The following is a 17,476-nucleotide window of genomic DNA, read 5'->3' as shown; positions in this document are numbered from 1 at the left end:
AAATGTCTGGGTAGTTTCTCCCTGCCTGTTGCTCAAAGCAGCGGTGGTTTGAGGCGGTGCCCGGTTCTTGTGGAAGCTGGCTTGGCAGCTGGCATCAGCCACGAGGGAGACCTCTGCCTCCCTTCCAAGCAGCAGAGCTCACTGTTGAGTGGAGATGCTGACCACTGTGCTCATCCTGAAGCTTAAAATAATCCCTGAGGTGGAAGGGAAAAGTTTGTGGATTGGGGGTTTTGTTAAAGTGTTTTGGTTTTGCTTTTGAAGTTGTGTTGCTGATCGAGTAAAATATTTTCCACTTGAAAAAGTGGTCCTTCTTTAACATTGTTTTCTTTTCCAAAAGAGTCTTTCACGTAGGGGAAATATGAGAAAGTTTAGACTGGCTTCTCTTTCTCTTGCTCTATTGCAGAAATTGGTGACTGCTCTGTAGCATGCTAATGTACCTTCTGTACTCGACTGTACTACTCAGCAAGCGTTAGCTGGGAAGCTGTTGCATTATGCATTATTATCAACAAACTTCCACTTTCTCTATATTGGTGAAATATTAATGGCCAGCACAGTGTGATATTCATGTGTTTGGTGGGATGCATTCACGTATTTTTCTTGTGCGGCCATCCCTCTTCAACATCCCTGTCTTCTGCGGTGGAAGATGAGACAGATCATGCCCCAGTTCCCATCCTTTTCGGGCTAGATAAAGAGAGAAAGGCTTGCAGAGCTTGAATTGGATTCAGAGAAAAGAAACCAAAGGTGCAAAACAAACAAACAAAATCCTTTAAGTGAGGTGATTAAGATCCCCCTCAAAAAAGGAACTAGAGGAAGTCTGAAGAAAAATAAAAGATGCTAATAAAGTAAATGAAACTTGTGAAAGGCAAGCATTGATAGAAGGGAGAGGGGCAAGGCAGATGTCTTCCCATCCTCAGAAGCGAGGCCTGGTCTGTGTATGTATTTCTGCTGGCTGCCTGCCTGAAAACCTGGCCCTGTCTGGCAGGTTTTTTTTTTTGTTTTTTTTTTTTTATTCTTGTGTTTGAATTTATAACTTGAAGTGCAGCAGAATGAGGTTCTCCTAGAATATTACTACTGATGTGATTGCCTGCCCTAGAGGGCGAGTGTTGATTTGGAGGAGGGGAGACTTGGTTTTTACTTGCATGTCTGTTGTGGGTTTGCTGTATTACCCTTCTAATTGCACTTAGTTCTTCTGTGTTTCTGCTCTACTACTGCATTTCTGTGTATTAGTTTTCTTTGAGTTACGTTTGACCCTTGTGGGTCAGGAATGGTTTCTCCCTAGATGTATCCTGAGTGCGTCTCACTGGGATTTTCTGTGTAGTCTAGGAGTGGAGACGAAATGGGGCTGCTGTGTACTGCTGAGGTACAGAGCATAGATGAAGCCATGAAACCCATTGCAGCCGCCTCCCCCGTTGGGATGACACAGATCACCCACCCTTCCTTTCTGGGAACGTGCCAGGTGACTTGTTCTCATTGAAGGTTTCCAGGTCTCCTCCCGTCTTCAAATGTTCACGCAGTTTGAATAATGCATCAAGTTCCAGCACTTGCTAGAGTCAAATATTCTTCTCTAGCATCTTAGATCTTTAAAAAATGGATGAATACATTTTTACTTGAAAACCTTCCCCTTGCCCTTTGTGCAACCTGTTTCCCCTTTCTAACCTGTCACACTTTCTACAAGCCTTGCATCTTTCTAAATATACAATTGCCACTAGGGTTAACTGCCCTTTTGTATAAGGATCTCATTCTTTCCTGTTGCCTTTGACATTTAGAAGGGCAACTTTTCTTTGTCCAGGAAGGCAGCAGCCTCATTGACTATATCTGTCCGCAATTAATACATTCAGTCAAGCTGTAACAGGATGCTGTGCTTCTGGGGAGATTCATCTTTCTCTTCCCCTTGTCCCCCATTAATCAGACCAGTGAAGCTTCTTCTGTGGTGCTGGGGAGGCATTGGGTGGCATAATAGGGAATGTGTTGGGTCCGCTGCAATGGGAGTGTTTGCACGTGCGCGGCCCCGGCAGCTCAGGAGGGTCTTCCCCTCCTTTGCGAATGTAGGTGGCCTCTCGCCTGCTCGGGGACCTGCAGGCAGCTGCAGAACAGAAGGGAACTGGGGTGTGGTGCTGTGTAAATGTCTGAGGTAAATGCTGGGGCGTTACGTGGTAAAGCAGGAGTCTCTTGTGCGAATCTGGTGCTTCGTGGGCTTCTCTTGTCACACGCTGGGGAGAACTCTCGTCCCTTTGTGGTATAACGGCCTCCTTGAACTAGGAGCTGAAGTTGCAGTGTTGCTGGCAGAGGCCCGATAACTTTGAGCACTTCCAGGGAGGGAGATTCGCAGTGAGAGATGTAAAGACAAGACAGATTGGACCCCAGCTCTGCGAAGAGTCTGGAGAAGCCCTGTGTTGGGCAGTGAGGTCTTTCCAGGCAGGTGGTAAGGCAGATACTGTAAGAAAGCCTGTCTTGACTGCCAATTTGAACCATAAAGTGCAGAGATAATGTCTGAAGTCAAGGGTGTCTGTCTGGAGGCTGTTGATTTTACTTTGGCCCACTGGGGTGAGGAGGGATCAGGGCTCTGAACTTGAAGGATCAAGATGCTCATGACAGTTGAGGCAACTTTAATTTCACTGTGCATTGCATCAAACCTTCCTCTTCTTGCTACAGGACAGCCTGGTCCTTATTGAATGGATGCTTTCTGCAGGTTGCATCTTCACTTTGTGCTCTGGAGCCTGTAGTATTAATGACTTGAGAGATGGGGTGGAGGTGTAGTTAGGTCACACCACGGGACTAAAACAGTTACAGCTGCCTGTCTGCAGAGCTGCAGTGATACTGTGTGTGCTCAGCAGCAATGCTGGAGCCTGCAACCCCCCATGTTTAAGCAGGCAGTGAGGGATCCCTGGCAAGGTTTCTCCAGGACTCCCCACCCCTTCCCAACAGCATTAAGGCAGAACTGTTTGTGTTTCTGATTCCTTTGCCTCCCTGACTGCTCAAGCTGTTGAGACTCAGTGGCAACTCAACCAATAGATGTTGGGCAATGTGCATCTTTAAGTGTTGCGTCGTTGACATGCCAAAGGCATGGATCTGCTGTGTGAAAAGCCTATGCTATATACGTACTGCAGTTGGGCTGAAAGGCATTGCCTGCAGCAATATAAACTGCAGCTGGGTGGGAAGGTGGGGCTGGCTGATAGCAGGGAAAGTTGAATTGTTTGGCCTTGTTGTGAGACTCTGAGAGCCAAAGTTATAACTTGGAATAAGAGCTGTGTTGCAGGCTGAAGACCCTTGTTTTAAATGGTATCCTTTGGTGCCTACTGTGCCCCTCAATTGACCTGAGGGCTTTGTCCCGCTGCACGTGTGTACCCAACTGAGGGGACAAAAAAAACCCCTTCAGTGAAGGGAGATGAAGTGATTGTGGAGGGATAGGTGAGCGGTGTTGTGACAGTTCCTGATGCAGAGCTGGCTCAAAGCTTTTGCACAGACAAAGCTAAGGGGCAGGACCGTGCCCTCTCTGTTCTTCCCACAGGAGGTGTGGGAAGGAGGAGTGAGAGGGGGCTGGACAGCACTGGAGCAGGGAGCTTGTTCCTGCTGTCCCTGGGAGGATGAGAGGAGCAGAGAGGATTGCTTTTTCCCATCCATTTTGGTTGGTGCTGTTGGCCCCCACATCACAAATGCTCCCTTAGGAGTGCCCGGTCTGGCTTTCCTGGGCTGTGACCCAGGCAACGGGCAGGATGCTTTGCCATCCTTGACGGCCTGTTGTTTGAGGTGCTGGCAGGCTGTTCTTGCACCGAGCACTGCTTTTGCACCAGGAATGCTAATCTAGGGGACTTGTGTGAGCCCCCGCATCCCTCCCTCATTCTTGTGATGCTCTGCCAAACTTCTGTCAAGTCCTGTTGGAAAGGGGCACCAGAAGCCTCCCCATTTGGAGGGCTTCCTGCCTGCAGGTCCCTTCACGGGGGCAGAAAGATATCAGCTGTCCTGCTGCCCTGCTTGGACCCAGGGGGAAGGAGTCTGCCTGCAGCAGATGCTCAGCCCCTGATTAATGTGAAGGTGAGAAGCCAAATCCGGGCTCGTGCCCAGTCCTGTGCTGGGAAGCGAGGTTCAACAAGTCGCACCCTGCGCGCTGCCGTTGCTGTGCGTGTGTGGCTTGAGACTCTTGTGTTTGCATAAGCTTTGCTCTGACAGATGCTGGACTTGGTGCTTGTGGCGGGGGGGTCTTCTAGGTGTGTAGTGTGATAATTAATCTTAGCAGGGCATCCTTGCCGATTGGAGGAAGACAAGGGAGGGACTGAGCAGCATTGCATCTTCCTGGCTTTTTCCAGTATCAGTTGCTGCTTCTGGATGACTTTTCTAGTGTTGAAGCAAACATGTTGTAGTGATCCTCTAGGGACGGAGTCCTTGAACAGCTGATAGCTTCTCTGACAAGCAGCGGTAATCTGCCTAGGTCTGCAGTTTGCTTTTCAGTTTGGATGCTTCAGCATTAGTGGTAAGTCAGCCTCCTCAGCTGGGCGCTCCGTGTGGCACCTGCAGGCTGGTGTTGCTTTAGGGAGACAAGCAGAGCTCCTTAGGAGACTGTGTGCGTGCTGCAGGAGCACGGAGTACTCGATATATCTTTCTTAAAATGAAAAATAAAAAAAAAAATCCAGCCCTAGATTCCAGGAGTTGGAAACCTGAACAGAACCTACTAGAATGGAACATAAGCCTTTAAAATGGTCTACAAAGTTGGCTTTTGAGGCAAATGTGGTTTAACAGCGCTACCTGGTGGAAGCGCTTCTTCAGAAAAATCCATTTTATGCCTAGGGTTTTACCAGTGCTTAGACACACTCTAAAGTTTAAATCTGTCCTTCTCCCCTCTCCCCAATCTGCTCTGTACGTAAATCTCGGCCACGAGGGTGCTACTCGGGATAGGCTGTCAGAGAAGACTTGAGTGTTTTCATCTTTTTTTCTTTTTCTTAAAGCGGTGGGAGGAGAGATAAGGGTGTGCAATTGAGAAATGCTCTCAGCATTGCTTGTGCACACAGAGTCCTCTTTTGATGTGTGGTAAAACACCCAGCTGATAACGTCTGTGCTCGCTGTGATCTTAAAGAGTGTTATTAAAGGAAATGCCCTTGTTGGCTGGGAAGGCACAGCACTGCTGTTGAAGCATTTTAGGCCAAACCAACTTGGGGAGGTGGCACGTCAGTTCTTGAGGATGCTTCTCGAGGCAATGCGTTCAGATCTCTACTATTCTCTTACCCACCAAACCTGAGCCTTTTGGGATAGCTTTAATCATTGACAATTGTCCTTTTGACAATTAATGTACTGTGGAGAAAATCTGCTGAGCTGCCCGGAACACTTTAGTTAAGATGTGCCTTTATCTGCTGGGCTTCGGAAGAGTTGAAATTTTTTTGTTTGCTAAGTTATCTTAGTAGTGTTCTGCCTTTGGCCTCAAGGACAACTTCAGTGTTAGTGGCATTAAGAGATAACTTCATCAGGCACATATGAGCGGGGGTGGAAGGTGAGCACAGGGGGTTCCTATGGAGGTGTGTGAAAGCCTGTCTGATTCTTACCATAGTCTGGATGCGGCAAGTGTCTCCGATGGTGCTCAGCAGAGGAAAAGCTTGCTGCCTTTAGTGCATCTATGCAGTGGAGAGGTACTGCTCGTACTGAAATGTAGCATGGGGGTACTTGGTTTGCACGACAGCCTTTGCAAGGTCCCCTCTCCTGTCTGTGTTGCTCTGCAACAGCAGGAATTCCTGGTGCCAAGCAGATGTTAAAAGAACAGCCAAGGGGTGGCTTGCTCGGCTTGCTGGTGGGACCTTTCTTACAAGGACATGAGTGTTTAGCTGGAGAGGCTGAATGTGTGTTAGTACAAGTAGATCTGGGTTGTAAAGTGAGGATTTGGGAGTGGGTGAGGCAAAGATTTCAAAAGATAGATCTAACACAAGCCTTAATACCCGGCAGCCCCTCTGTGCTCACGCAAAAGGCTTCTGGGCCTGACGGATGGATGCGCACAGTAGCAATAACCCCGTGGCAGACTGCATGCTACAGGCTCGGCGTGGAGAGCAGGGCTGGCCTGTCCTCCACCAAGGAGAGGAATATTAGGTTGGTATTATTACTGGCAGCAGTTCTAAAGAGCATAACGTTTACTGGATGAAAAGACTATTAGAAGTCCTTCTTACAATGTTAAAAAAGTATGAGATTAGGTTCCTTTAATCATCTTTTTGCTATTAATTAACTATGAGCAATATTACTGTGGCGCCTAGAATCCCTCCCGGCCAGCTCTAAAGGCCAAGGTGGCCTGTGCCATCTGTTAGTCCTAACTTAATCTGCCCTGTGCCTTCTGTGCAAGTGCCAAGCTATTTCTCCTTGCGCTGTCACACTGGGTGAGAAGAAAGGGAGACTAAAAAAGCCCAGGCTGGTTTATTTTTTGTTACAAATGTCATGGCCACAGGTGTAACTGAACAGATAAGCAGTGGCATGGGCTTAAGGTGAGCAATTTTGCGATAGCCTTGGCATATGAATACAAAGTCACATCCTGCTTTGTCTTTAGAGATACCTGCCAGCATCCCTCCAAAGCACGGCTCTGAACTGGCTTTTCCCATTTTCTTAAAATATACTGTTAATTAATGAGGCAGAGGCAAAAATACACACAGACACAACGGAATAGTTTTTAACCTGGCTTGATTAATGCTGTCAAGTTGTACATCTGAGTGTGAGCTCAGTGGGACTGTTGCTTTTGTTTAATACCACAAGACACCTCAGTCTGGATTGTTGCATTACAGTACAAATAAAAAACAGAAACAAAACCACATCTGCATCATACAAGGTGAGAAGAATATGAGAATTCTAAATATTTACAGAGAAGGGCAAGTGGGGAAACCACAAAAAATATTTACATAAAAATACATGAGCTTGTCGGCATATATATTTTACACCAGTTCACAAAAAAAGACACTATATAAATTAAAGTGAAGGGAACTCCAAAGGTAACCCAAGACTTTCTGGGATGTTTCTCTCATGCGGCTCAGGGAAAGAAAAATCAAGTCTTCTACAGCAGGAAAATGAACTGCAAAACAACCCTTTTCTCCCCCCTCCCGCCCCCGCAACTGGACGAGGCAAGACTCTGCACACAAAGGTATTATGTTGTATGTCTGTTTAAACCAGACCATGCCTTTCAACATTGGGTATCTGTAGCACGAGGCTCTGGGAAAAGAGTTGCATGCCTAAGCCGCCTTTAACAAAAGTAAGTAAAACAATTTCTCATCCAGATTTCCTAACACGTAACACATCGCTTCAGTCAATGCCCTGTCAACGTACTGATGAATGGCAGAGTACACATGAGGTTCTGTCCCTTTCTGGGGTTAAAGAGAACAGTAGGTTTTCAAGTTGGTTTTGGTTTTGTGTAGCGACTTACTACCACTGTGCAATCCTTACTGACCTCCCCCTCAAATGATGAGCGTAAAACAAGGATCTCTGGAAAGACATAGGCACAAACTTGTGGGTGTTCTGTCATATATGCATATAGATTTCACCTGGTAAGACTCTTTTAAAAAATCAGAAATTAATGCTTTACTTAAGACTTCATAGGGGCTAGGTCCTCATTACTCACCTAACATCTGCACTCCCCCTTCACCAAGGAAGGTCTCCTAGGGGTCGCACATTCCACTCCAAAGCAGAGGTGAAAATCCAGAGTTGCAGTACACTGTTGGACCCTAACTCTTGCACGCACTAGGGAGAAACTCAGCTGAAAACTTAGGAAGTGGCAATTTAAGATGCAGATAGCTTGTGGCAAGTATAAGGGAATTATTTAAGAACATCGCTGCCCATCATCTTGCTGGAGATACGGTTAGGCAATAAATTACTTAATCTGAGCAGAACTGGACTTGCAATAGAGTTGTTATTTGCGTTGCTGTCCCCTTGCTCTCTCCCATTTCTCTGCTAGGACACTAAGAACTGACCTACCAACTTACCTCCAGATCCTCCACCTTACTTAGACAGCTGGTGTAATCTCCCCTCCTCGCTCTGATGCACAATGCCCTTTTTAATCTCAGCTATGATTTTTGGAAAGATACAGCTGGATATTTTGACTTTATTGTGAATCAATTAAGGAGGATGTAAAACTCTTTCTAAGGACCATCAGATTAACCACAGTGCAAGAGCAGAACTGCATAGTTCACTATATGGCTTTGCGTGGGGTGGATGTGGGGATGACTGCTGAATCGTTCTAGATGTTTAAGCTGTGGGCAGCAGCAACACCAAAAGAAAGGTGCTCATCTGTGTTTATTGTCTGGGAAAAGCTGGTGCCTTAACCTTGCATTCTTTTTTTTGTTTGTTTGTTTGTTTGTACTTGTGGCTCAACACTGGTGCACAGAAGTTAGTTTGGGTTCTCTGAGAGCTTGCCAGCCCTTGAAGTACACACTGGTGTGGCTGTGTGCAGAGGGATGAGAGGACGGCTGGGTATTAAGTTTTCTGCTGTGTCTTGGTGTTTTGTTTTGTGTTTTTTTTAATGGAGACCTTCTCGTTCTCAAGAGGAAGGCTGTTTGTAGCAGCCATCTAGGTGTATGGGTGTGCACTTCTAGAAGCTCTTTTTTTGAAAGGTGCTGAGAGCTTTTGTTTCCCATGGGATGAGAGGGTGCTTAGCACCTGGCACTTCAGACAGTGCAGTGAGCTGAAGAGCCCAGGCTCAGGCAGTAGCAGCACAAGACTATAAGGAACAGAAGTTGTCCAGGGATGGCACTTGGTCTCTAGAGGGAGACAGTGGCTTTGAGCAGGAAAATCCAGAGAGGCGTTTACAATTAGTGGGAGCTGGGTTCAGCCCCCTCCTAGTAGAAGGATAGTCCTGGTTAACATAAGGCCAAAATGGAGGTCAGGGGAGTTGCTGCCGGGGGCAGGAGTGAGGAGTTAAGGCTTTCACGGAGAGAGAGGTTTGACCTACAGCTCTCATTACCTGAATCCCAAATAGCCTGAACCAAACACATTGTCCCTGCTTCAACTGGAGACCTCGGCAGGTAACTGGCAGCTGTGGGGAGACTGCGCTACGATGGTTCAGGACTGGTACTAGTCCTAACACAATACACGCCTCTCTTGAGAGAGCACATACTTAAACTGGACTCCCTTGGCGAGCTTGCACCGAGGAATCTGGACAGGTCAGCCTTTCGTAGGGAGTTAGCTAGCAATGTAGACAGGGTGGCCCGCAACATGGCTCACCTAATGGCCCCTTTTTATGTAGTTTTTTCTGTTAATTTTCTTTAAAAGAAAACGTTACAAGAAGCACTCCCTCACAAAAACCCAACCCCTCTACCTGGTAATTACTCACAAGGAGATTGTGGTAACCTGGATCACAGTGCTGCTTTTTTTTTCTCTTTTTTTTCTGACTGCCAGATTTATTTCCATAACACATAAGAACAACTCTTCTAAACAAAATGCTTAAAACAACAGCATTGCACAACAAAATAGGACTGTAAGGTAGTGTTACTGAAACAGCCCCAGACAAGGCTACAAGATTAAAAGAAGCAAACAGCTAAAGACTAGTTAGCTACTAGAAGCAGGTTTTCCTTAGGATTTAAAAGCCCCAAAATAGCCATGAAACTTCTGTTGAAAAAACCATCTAAGGTCCCTTTAACTTTCACAGCTGTGTGCTAACTGCAGGACCTCCAGGTTTTTAATAAAACATTACAGATTCAAAACGGGTAGAGAAGTTCTTCAGCCGCACAGAACAGGAATGGCCTTGGAATTTATCAGTGAACATTTAAAAACTCCTACATCTCAAGTATTGCTTGCAAGCCCTGTCTAATGAAATGGATGTGCTTTATTTATAAGGTGGGGTTGTAGTGAGTCCTGGGAAGTCTGAGAGGCTGCATGTGAGATGCTGCCTGGCTTCTTTTACAATACGGAAAGCTTTTAAGTACCTAGGACGACGTTGTTAGTGTATTACAGAGAGTGCACTGGCCTTCTGTCCCTACTGCTAACTGAATACTGGTGTGAGCTACACTTGCGATACGGGAGGCAATACTATTTCACAGCGCACAGACAGCACGTATCTATTCTGTATGTGCCACAACTTCACAGGGATCCCCTTGCCAACACAGAACTTAAAGGTTACAGAAAGCTGTGTCCTATAGCCCTTCAGTTTAAGGTCAAGAGGAGCATTCCCTGATCTAAGAGCTGCAGGATCTGGCCCAGGGCAAATAGCTGGTCATGCAGATAACTCGGCACTTACACAGTCATTCAGTTGGGCTCCAATTTACAAGCTGGACATAATGCTATAGAGATTTTTTTTTTTATTTTTATAGTATTTTTTTTGTAGAGAGATGACACTGTCTGGCCAGCCACAACATGGTATTAAATCGTCTGGACTGTAGATAGCCTAGCAGTAAAGAGGAATTGGCGTGAAATGGGTGCGCTGTCCCCAACTGTGTGTGTATGGTTTGGTGTATTTTTGTGTTTTATTTCTTTTGGTATGAGAAATGCAAACCTGCCCTACTTGGCTTCCATAGCTGGCCTCTACTTACAACAGAGAAATTTAAAGTAATTTGATTTCTTGTAGTCAGAAGCAGCTTGTTAAGCAAGCAATGTAAAAAGTGCATTGCATTTTGAACTCGCGTCAGAGCCTATTCCACAGGCTTGAAGTCAAAACAGGCTCCCACCCACTTCAAAGCAATTGAAGTGGATCCACTACGCCTAAGCAATAATTTTCAAGGGAGAGGCAGGACCTCGGCATTTATCAAGAAGAAAATACTTAGGAAGTCTTTCCCCCCTGCCCAGCTTTTAGCCCACTCTTGCCGCTTAACCTCAGAGGGGGCAGAACAGTGGTTCTTCCGAGGCAAGTCATGGAGACCCTTTCTTGGAAGCTAGCAGTGGGAAGGGCAACTTACTACACGCGGGGCTCACGGGGAGAACAGCTGCATGCACAGTCCGTCATGCACAGGACCATGGAGGCGTGGTGTGGTGAGGAAGCGGTGGTAACTGCCAATGTCGGATCTGGGGAAGGAAAAACTTTTCCTTCCCGCCCCCTGCCCCAACAGCATCTCTTTCAGCTCTGCCTGGCCTCTCTGGCAACATCTGTGTGCCAACAGCCTGCCCTATCGTTCCAGTTGTCTCAAAACTACATGAAAAAGCTATATCTCTACTACATAAAAACAGTGAGTGGTGGGCTGGTAGGGGTGGGCCTGGAGGTGGGTTTGCTTTGCTCATCGGGGCAGGGTTGGGTTGGTTTTTTTGTTTTTTTGTTTTTTTACCATCACTGAAAAAATAAAACAGTCCGCTGTCCAGCAGAGGCTGCTTAGGCTCTATCCCTCCTTCCCCCCACACCAGCTCACTCAACATGGACCTCTGTTTCAGGCCTCTGCAAACACAGCTCCGTCGGGAGGAAGGCTCCCTGGCCAAGGGCCGTGGCATAAGTTCTACTGTGCACATGGGTGAAACTGGGGGGCACAAAGCCCCCTCCTCCAACATAGCCCCCTCTTTGGTGCTGAGGCATGGTATGGTAATCCTCCAAATTATCATACTGGGACACCACAGTCATAGCGCTTTGGCGTTTCCCAAGGGTTTGGTATGGGTAGAGGAGGGCAGAGTCCCTCTCCATGGTTTCGGGGTGCTGCATTCTGAGGCTGTGGCTCCGTTCGGGCTTGGGCGGTGGCGCCATGGGAGACGCGGCGTGATCCTCTTCTTTATAGCAGTCTCTGGAGTGTTTCTCCATGGATGTGGTCGGCCTGGCTCGAGACCTCTCCATATCTGGCCTGTCCTCTGCCACCCTCACCTCCTTGTGGTTCAGTCTCAGGGTCTCCTGGTTTGCCGGGATGTACTTGCTGCCCGAGTGCTGGTAACTGATGGGCTCGGAGGGCTCTGGGCCACCTTTGGGCCTATAGTCGGGATAAGGGGGCCCGTTTTTGGATTCGGAAGGCTGCCTATGGCTTGCTTCCTGCTGCAAGTGCGTCCTGTGTTCATTTGTGTTGCAGCCCGGCTCATGCAGCTTCCTGTTCCGGATGCTGCTCTGCTTCTGGGGAAGGGACGGCTTCTCCGACTGCCCGTTCCCGTAGGCCCCGTGGTAGTGGGCTCTGTCCAGCTCTGGCTCAGGGTGCTGCATGTAGTAACGTTCGTCCCCCTCGGGCGTAGCTGCTTTGGCCGGGTACCTCCCCTCCTTCCCTTCTGCCACGGTGAGGAGGCCAGTTTTCCCAGGATCTGATTTGCTGCGCAAGTGAATCACATCCAGTCCTCCCAGTTCCTCCTGCAGCAGCGGGGCCACGTTATCGTACTGGGACATCACCGGCCCTTTCACTTTCTGGCGTGTGCGGCTCTCCCGGCGAATAGACTGCATGCGGTACTTCTCCATGTCCTCGAGGTCCCATGACATGTACATGTGCTTGATGTCCGGGGCAGGAGGGACGTCTCTGCTGATGAAGCTGTGCTCTTTGCCTGCGAGGTGGCTGATGAGGCCACCCCGAGGGTAGGCAGACAAGCTGGGATAGCGGTACAGGCCTTTGCTTTGCAGCCGGGAGGCGTACGACGCAAAGTCTCGGCTGGGCAGGGGGTGGAAGGGCCTGACCCGCACAGTGCTGTAGGGGTCCAGGTCGTAAAAGCTCCCATCAGCAGTGGTGTAATAAGAGGATCCGGAAGAGCTGGAATAGGGACTGTACCGGTAATGCACCCGCCCGTTCTCAAAGTAAGGCTGCAGCTGAGTTACGTGGTAGTCGGAGTGGGGCTGATATGGCTTGTACTGATAGAGGGGCCGCGGGCAGTACGCTGGCTCGTCGTCCGGAGGTACCTCGGTCCGTGAAATGGGAACGGAGCGGATAGCAGAGGCAGCAGGGGTGGGGACGTGCAGCGACTGAACCCTTCGGATAGTGGGGTAGGGTGGAGCGTCCTCGGCATAGCTGGCGTTACGCAGGCCCGTTGGGCTCACGGAGGACACAAACTCTGTCCGGCTGCGAGGCTTGGAGTGGAGAGCTGAGGTGCTCTTCCCTTGGTTGGTGTAGGTGTTGTAGCGAGTGCCCGCAGAAGTGGGTGTCTCTGACCGAGGAGGGTAGGCTTGGTGCTGGTCAGGCTTGCTGTGGTAGGAGATGTGAGGAGGAACGCTCTCGGGCCTGTACTGATGGATGGAAGCCGGCTTGTGGTGCAGGTAGTTGTCTGGCCCAGAGGGCTCGGGGATGCTCTCTGGCTTGGGATGCGGCACGTACACAGACTGCAGGGAAGCGTGCTTGGGGGGGGGGGGTGGTGGCGGCGGCAGCAGGGCTTCCTCCACAGAGGAGGCCAGCATGGAGGAAGACAGGAAGGTGTGATAATTGGAGTTGTTGATGGTGTCCGTGTTGTTTGAGTGCATGGCGGCAGCAATTTTGCTCTCCAGCGTTCTCACAGGCGGGACAGGGGGTGTAAAGCTGTAGGAGGAGTGAGTAGGGACGGACTCGGACCGCAGGTGCAGCGGGGGAGCCCTCGTAGTCTCCCGAGGCTTTTCCAGATGGCTCTGGTGGCCTGTGGGCACAGAAGAGGAGCAGCGGGTGGTAGAACTGCTTTCTGGGACAAAACCAGGAGCAGGCTCAGGTGGCTTTTCAGGTGTGGTTGCACCCCAAACCTATAGGGAAGAAACCAGTAGCAGTTAGAGGCAAGCATCTTCCCCCCTCTATTCTGTAGTTAAAATACCACAGATGCTCGTATGGATTAGTTCAATTTAAGTTTTTTCTGTGCCTGGTTTGTGTTTGCTGTGGAGAGCTAGTGCTGCTCGCTGTACAAGAGGAGAGGTCTAGGTTCCCTTTCTCAGCAAGGGCAGTGTGGTGCCTCTGGGAGATTTCGGGACCCATCACAAACGGCACGCTCTGCAAATGTCAAACTAGAGAAAGGGGAGGAGGTGGCTGTCTCTTTACAGCAACAGGTTAAAGCTTTTACACAGTTGCCACAGTGTTTTGTTAGGTTGTCTGCTTATAAATGTACTTGTCTTAATGAAAATGTACCTGGATTTAAACTCCTCACGCCCTGGTGAGCAGATCAAGTAGGGTAATACAGCAGAAATCCCTTCCTTAAATGTGGCTATGGTGCTTAAGACAGGCTGCAGGCGTGCACGCTTCAGGGGCAGCAGGTAGTTTGGATTTCTGAGTGAACGCTTCCATGTCTAACTCACACCAGGAATCTGACTTGCTTTATTAAAGAGGATGTTGGAAGAGGATATTGTCAGCCTCAGTGAAGAGAGGATGCAAAAATTGTTACTTGCTTCTGAGCACTTCTAAACTAGCATTGCCTGTAGCAGATACCTCCCCCCCCCTGCCCCCAAAACCAAGGAGAGCAGGTATATTGGGACGTTCCCTTGTGTTCACTTAGGAAATTCTGTGCTGCTTTCCTCTAAGGCTGTGTCTGTGTCGTAGACGTGTAATTTCCAGTAACCTGTGAATCCCCTGCCTCTTGTCATTTGGATTCGGACCAAATCTGCCAGAGCTCAGCCTCCTACAATTACAGATTAGCTGTGCACGGACACCGCGCTTGCAAGTACGTGCGAGGCTGGGGGGCACATCCACGTACCTGACTGGAACTACTCGATGCTTTTGCGGAGGCCGCTGGCACTTGTCCCATTGCTGACTGGTGATCTTGCCTCTGTGACGGGGCTGGCTGGCTGGTTGCGAGTGTGCGCTGTGCAGCTGTAACAGTGACGTCTGCCTGAGTCGTGGCTGGACCTGCTGGCCCACGGTTAGGCTCGGTTGCTGTTGTCTGGATGGTTGTTAAATACGGCATTGAAAGCGGGGTGCTTTTCTCCCCGGCAGTTACGACGGGAGGAGACTGAAGTTTGTCATCAGCTGTGCAGATAGGAATGTGGTGCTTGTCCCCAGACACGCATGCACGGAGGTGGGGCTTATCTACAGACAAGTCTGCTGTGGGTGGTTCCCAGTCAGGCAGTGCACCTGGAGTATGGTGGTGTGTGTGCTCCCAGTCCCCAGCATGGGGAGGGAAGTGATCTTTCTCCCCCGGTTTACCAGGATGGAAGCTGGACTGCTCCTGCTCTGCATCTCTGCTATCAGGCACGTCCCCAGGCACGCCAGTGGGGAGAGGTGGGGGGTCCCGGTTTCCAGGTGCACCTGGTGGGTGGTTCTGCTCCCCGAGTGTGCTGCTACCTTGGAAATCCTGCTCTACTGGTGCACCAGTCTGGAAGTGAAGTCGGTTCTCGGGCAGACCGGTATACAGGTGGAGCTTGTCTGGAGCACCAGCAGAGAGATGGAGCTTTTCTAGAGCTGTGCCAGCTTCAGTCTCTCCGCAATTTGTGCTTTCAGAAAGAGCATCTCCTGGCCTTTTCTGAGACTGAGCAGATGCTTGCTGTGCGGACTCGGCTAACGCTAGGGCTAGCATGCGCGCTGCATTTTTCGGAGGAGGAGGAGGGATAAGAGACACAGAACTGACGGGAACAGGATCCTGGGGGGAGTCGAGGGCAACTGCTCCTAATGGGGGGAAAATTGAGAGAGAGAGTGATTTTATGTTACCCAATAAGGAGAGTGACCTAACCTTAATGACTATTATAAAAAATAGATGCTTTCCACACTTTCACAGTGGCAGTTCCTTCTGACGTGAAACGCTCTATCTTCTGTTTCACATGCAAACGCTGCTCAATAGCACAGCAGTTCATCACAAAAAGGAAAAAACACAAGAGATTGTCTAAAGGCTCCTCTTGCATTTCTAGAGAGGTAGGAAGTAGGGAGCAGAGAATGAGATACCCTTACACAATTTTGATCATAAGGTTTTAGGCGAAAAGGTCCCTTCTTCAAGTGTTGGCAGATTGTTAATTTAAAAAAGAAAAGCCTTAGATGGTCTACTGGCTGAAATGATTTAGGAGGACATGCTGTATATTTTCACGTATGATAGGATGGGGGGGGGGGGGAAGTGGTATACGAAGTATTATGGAAAATTATCTGAGATCTGTGTGATGTAGGGAGAAGGCAGAGGTTAAGACCTTACTGATCTGCACAGCCCTGCAAGACACTTGTGATCAGAACTGACGGGCAATCCCCTCTCCTAAAAGGCACGCAGAGGAGGACGTTTTTGAGAGCAGGTCCCCTTTGGAACTTAAAGAAAGAATGGAGGAAAATGCACTGTACCTGGCTGTGTGTGTCCAGTGGGTACAGTCTTATTCTGACTGCTTGACATTGGTCTCTCCCCTTCTTCTGGCAACTCTGGTTTGCCAGCAGCCACTAGCTGGGCATGCGGTAGCTCTTGGTGGGCTCCTTCCCCTGCTCCTGTTTCACTGTTTTTCAGGGGCAAGGACATCTGGGTTGGGGACCTGTTTGTGATTTCAGTGATGCCAATCCCTTTGCTCCAGCTGGAAGCAGAGGAGTTTCTGGATGTGATGGGCACTCCTCCAATCGCTTCTGACATGCGGCTGGGCAGTGCGAAGGAGACAGGTTCTGACGTAGTCAGCGGCGGAGATTTGATGGGCTTTCGCCCCATTTTGGGTGAGAAGGCGTGGGGTTTGCAGGCCTTCTCTTCGGTTGGGCTCAGGTCCAGAGTAAAGAAGGGACTCATCTTCTCTTGGAAAGGGGAGACTGGCTCAGAGCTCGTGGCACTGCCTGGTGTCTGGGACTGGCTGCCTGATTCTAAATCCTTCTTTAGCAGGCTTGGCTTCTCCTTATTTATGCCAACTGACTCCAGCAGGGAGGTACTGCTATCCAGGCACTCGGACTCTGCTTGGGGCGGGCTGCACTGAAAGGACATCGGGTCAAAATCCAGGCTAGCGACTCCAATATCGGGTGGGCTCAGGTCAACGTCTTCAGCAGATCGAGGAGAGATCAGGGCAGGAACGTGGATGAGCCCCTCCTCCCCATCGCTGTCGTTGTCGTGGGGAAGGTTGTCGTAAGAATTGCAGCGATTCATGTTTCCTAAGAGCTCTCCATTGAAGGAAGCAGACAATGCGTCGCTACTGGACCTAGGTCTTCTGGGTCGAAACAGTTTAGATTCACCTAGGAACGAGTAGATACACATGGGTTAGTGTCAAAATCTTACTGTCCAGGAGGTGATGGTTTGGTGTTGTTTTTAAAGTAGTCTTAAGGCAGTGTGCAAGATGCTCACCTGGTGCACTCTAAACACAAAAGTAATGTAGTTAGCAGTAACTGTCTCTTACGTTTGCTCAAACTCTTTTACAGCAGTTGTCGGGTCCGATCTAGTCTGAAACTAAGCTGTTTGCAAAAGCAAAACTAGTTTAAGTGTGCTGTAGACTTAAGGTGTTCTCAGAAAGCATTTTCCTTCCCGATGCCGTCTTTTCTACCTTAGAATAGAAAGGGGAGATGGCAAGGGATGAACGTAAGCGGTGCTGGCTATAGAAAAGCAAGAGGTTTGCTTTTTTTTACCTTAGAAGGTGGAAAACAAAGACGTGAAGAGCATTTGTCTGTGATACCCATCTGTGCTGGGCAGCGGTAAGCTGCTTCATTAATTAGCAAGTCCAGCTTTTACTGGACGGGTGGAAAATCTGCCCTGTTGAATATACGCAGTCAGTAATGTCACGCTGCCTTTTTTAATCCACGCACAGTAAAAGTGCAGGTACAATCTT

At 49.0% G+C, this 17,476-nt stretch overlaps 1 protein-coding gene across 1 annotated transcript in view; it reads right to left on the bottom strand.

Annotated features, from left to right (window-relative positions):
- Positions 1 to 9,314: 9,314 nt before the first annotated feature.
- ARHGAP32 (Rho GTPase activating protein 32) overlaps positions 9,315 to 17,476 on the bottom strand; it is a 188,814-nt gene continuing 180,652 nt past the window's right edge. Inside the window, exons 23-25 of the mRNA XM_050910928.1 lie at positions 16,032 to 16,889; positions 14,470 to 15,377; positions 9,315 to 13,531 (exon numbers count right to left, since the gene is read on the bottom strand). Coding sequence (XP_050766885.1) covers positions 11,279 to 13,531; positions 14,470 to 15,377; positions 16,032 to 16,889 — 4,019 coding nt within the window. The 3' untranslated portion in view covers positions 9,315 to 11,278. The remainder of the gene's footprint in view (positions 13,532 to 14,469; positions 15,378 to 16,031; positions 16,890 to 17,476) is intronic.

This window comes from Gymnogyps californianus, chromosome 25 (genome assembly GCF_018139145.2).
Source record: "Gymnogyps californianus isolate 813 chromosome 25, ASM1813914v2, whole genome shotgun sequence".
NCBI lineage: Eukaryota > Metazoa > Chordata > Aves > Accipitriformes > Cathartidae > Gymnogyps > Gymnogyps californianus.
Note: the sequence above shows the minus strand (reverse complement) of the source record. Positions and strands in the feature narration are given on the sequence as shown.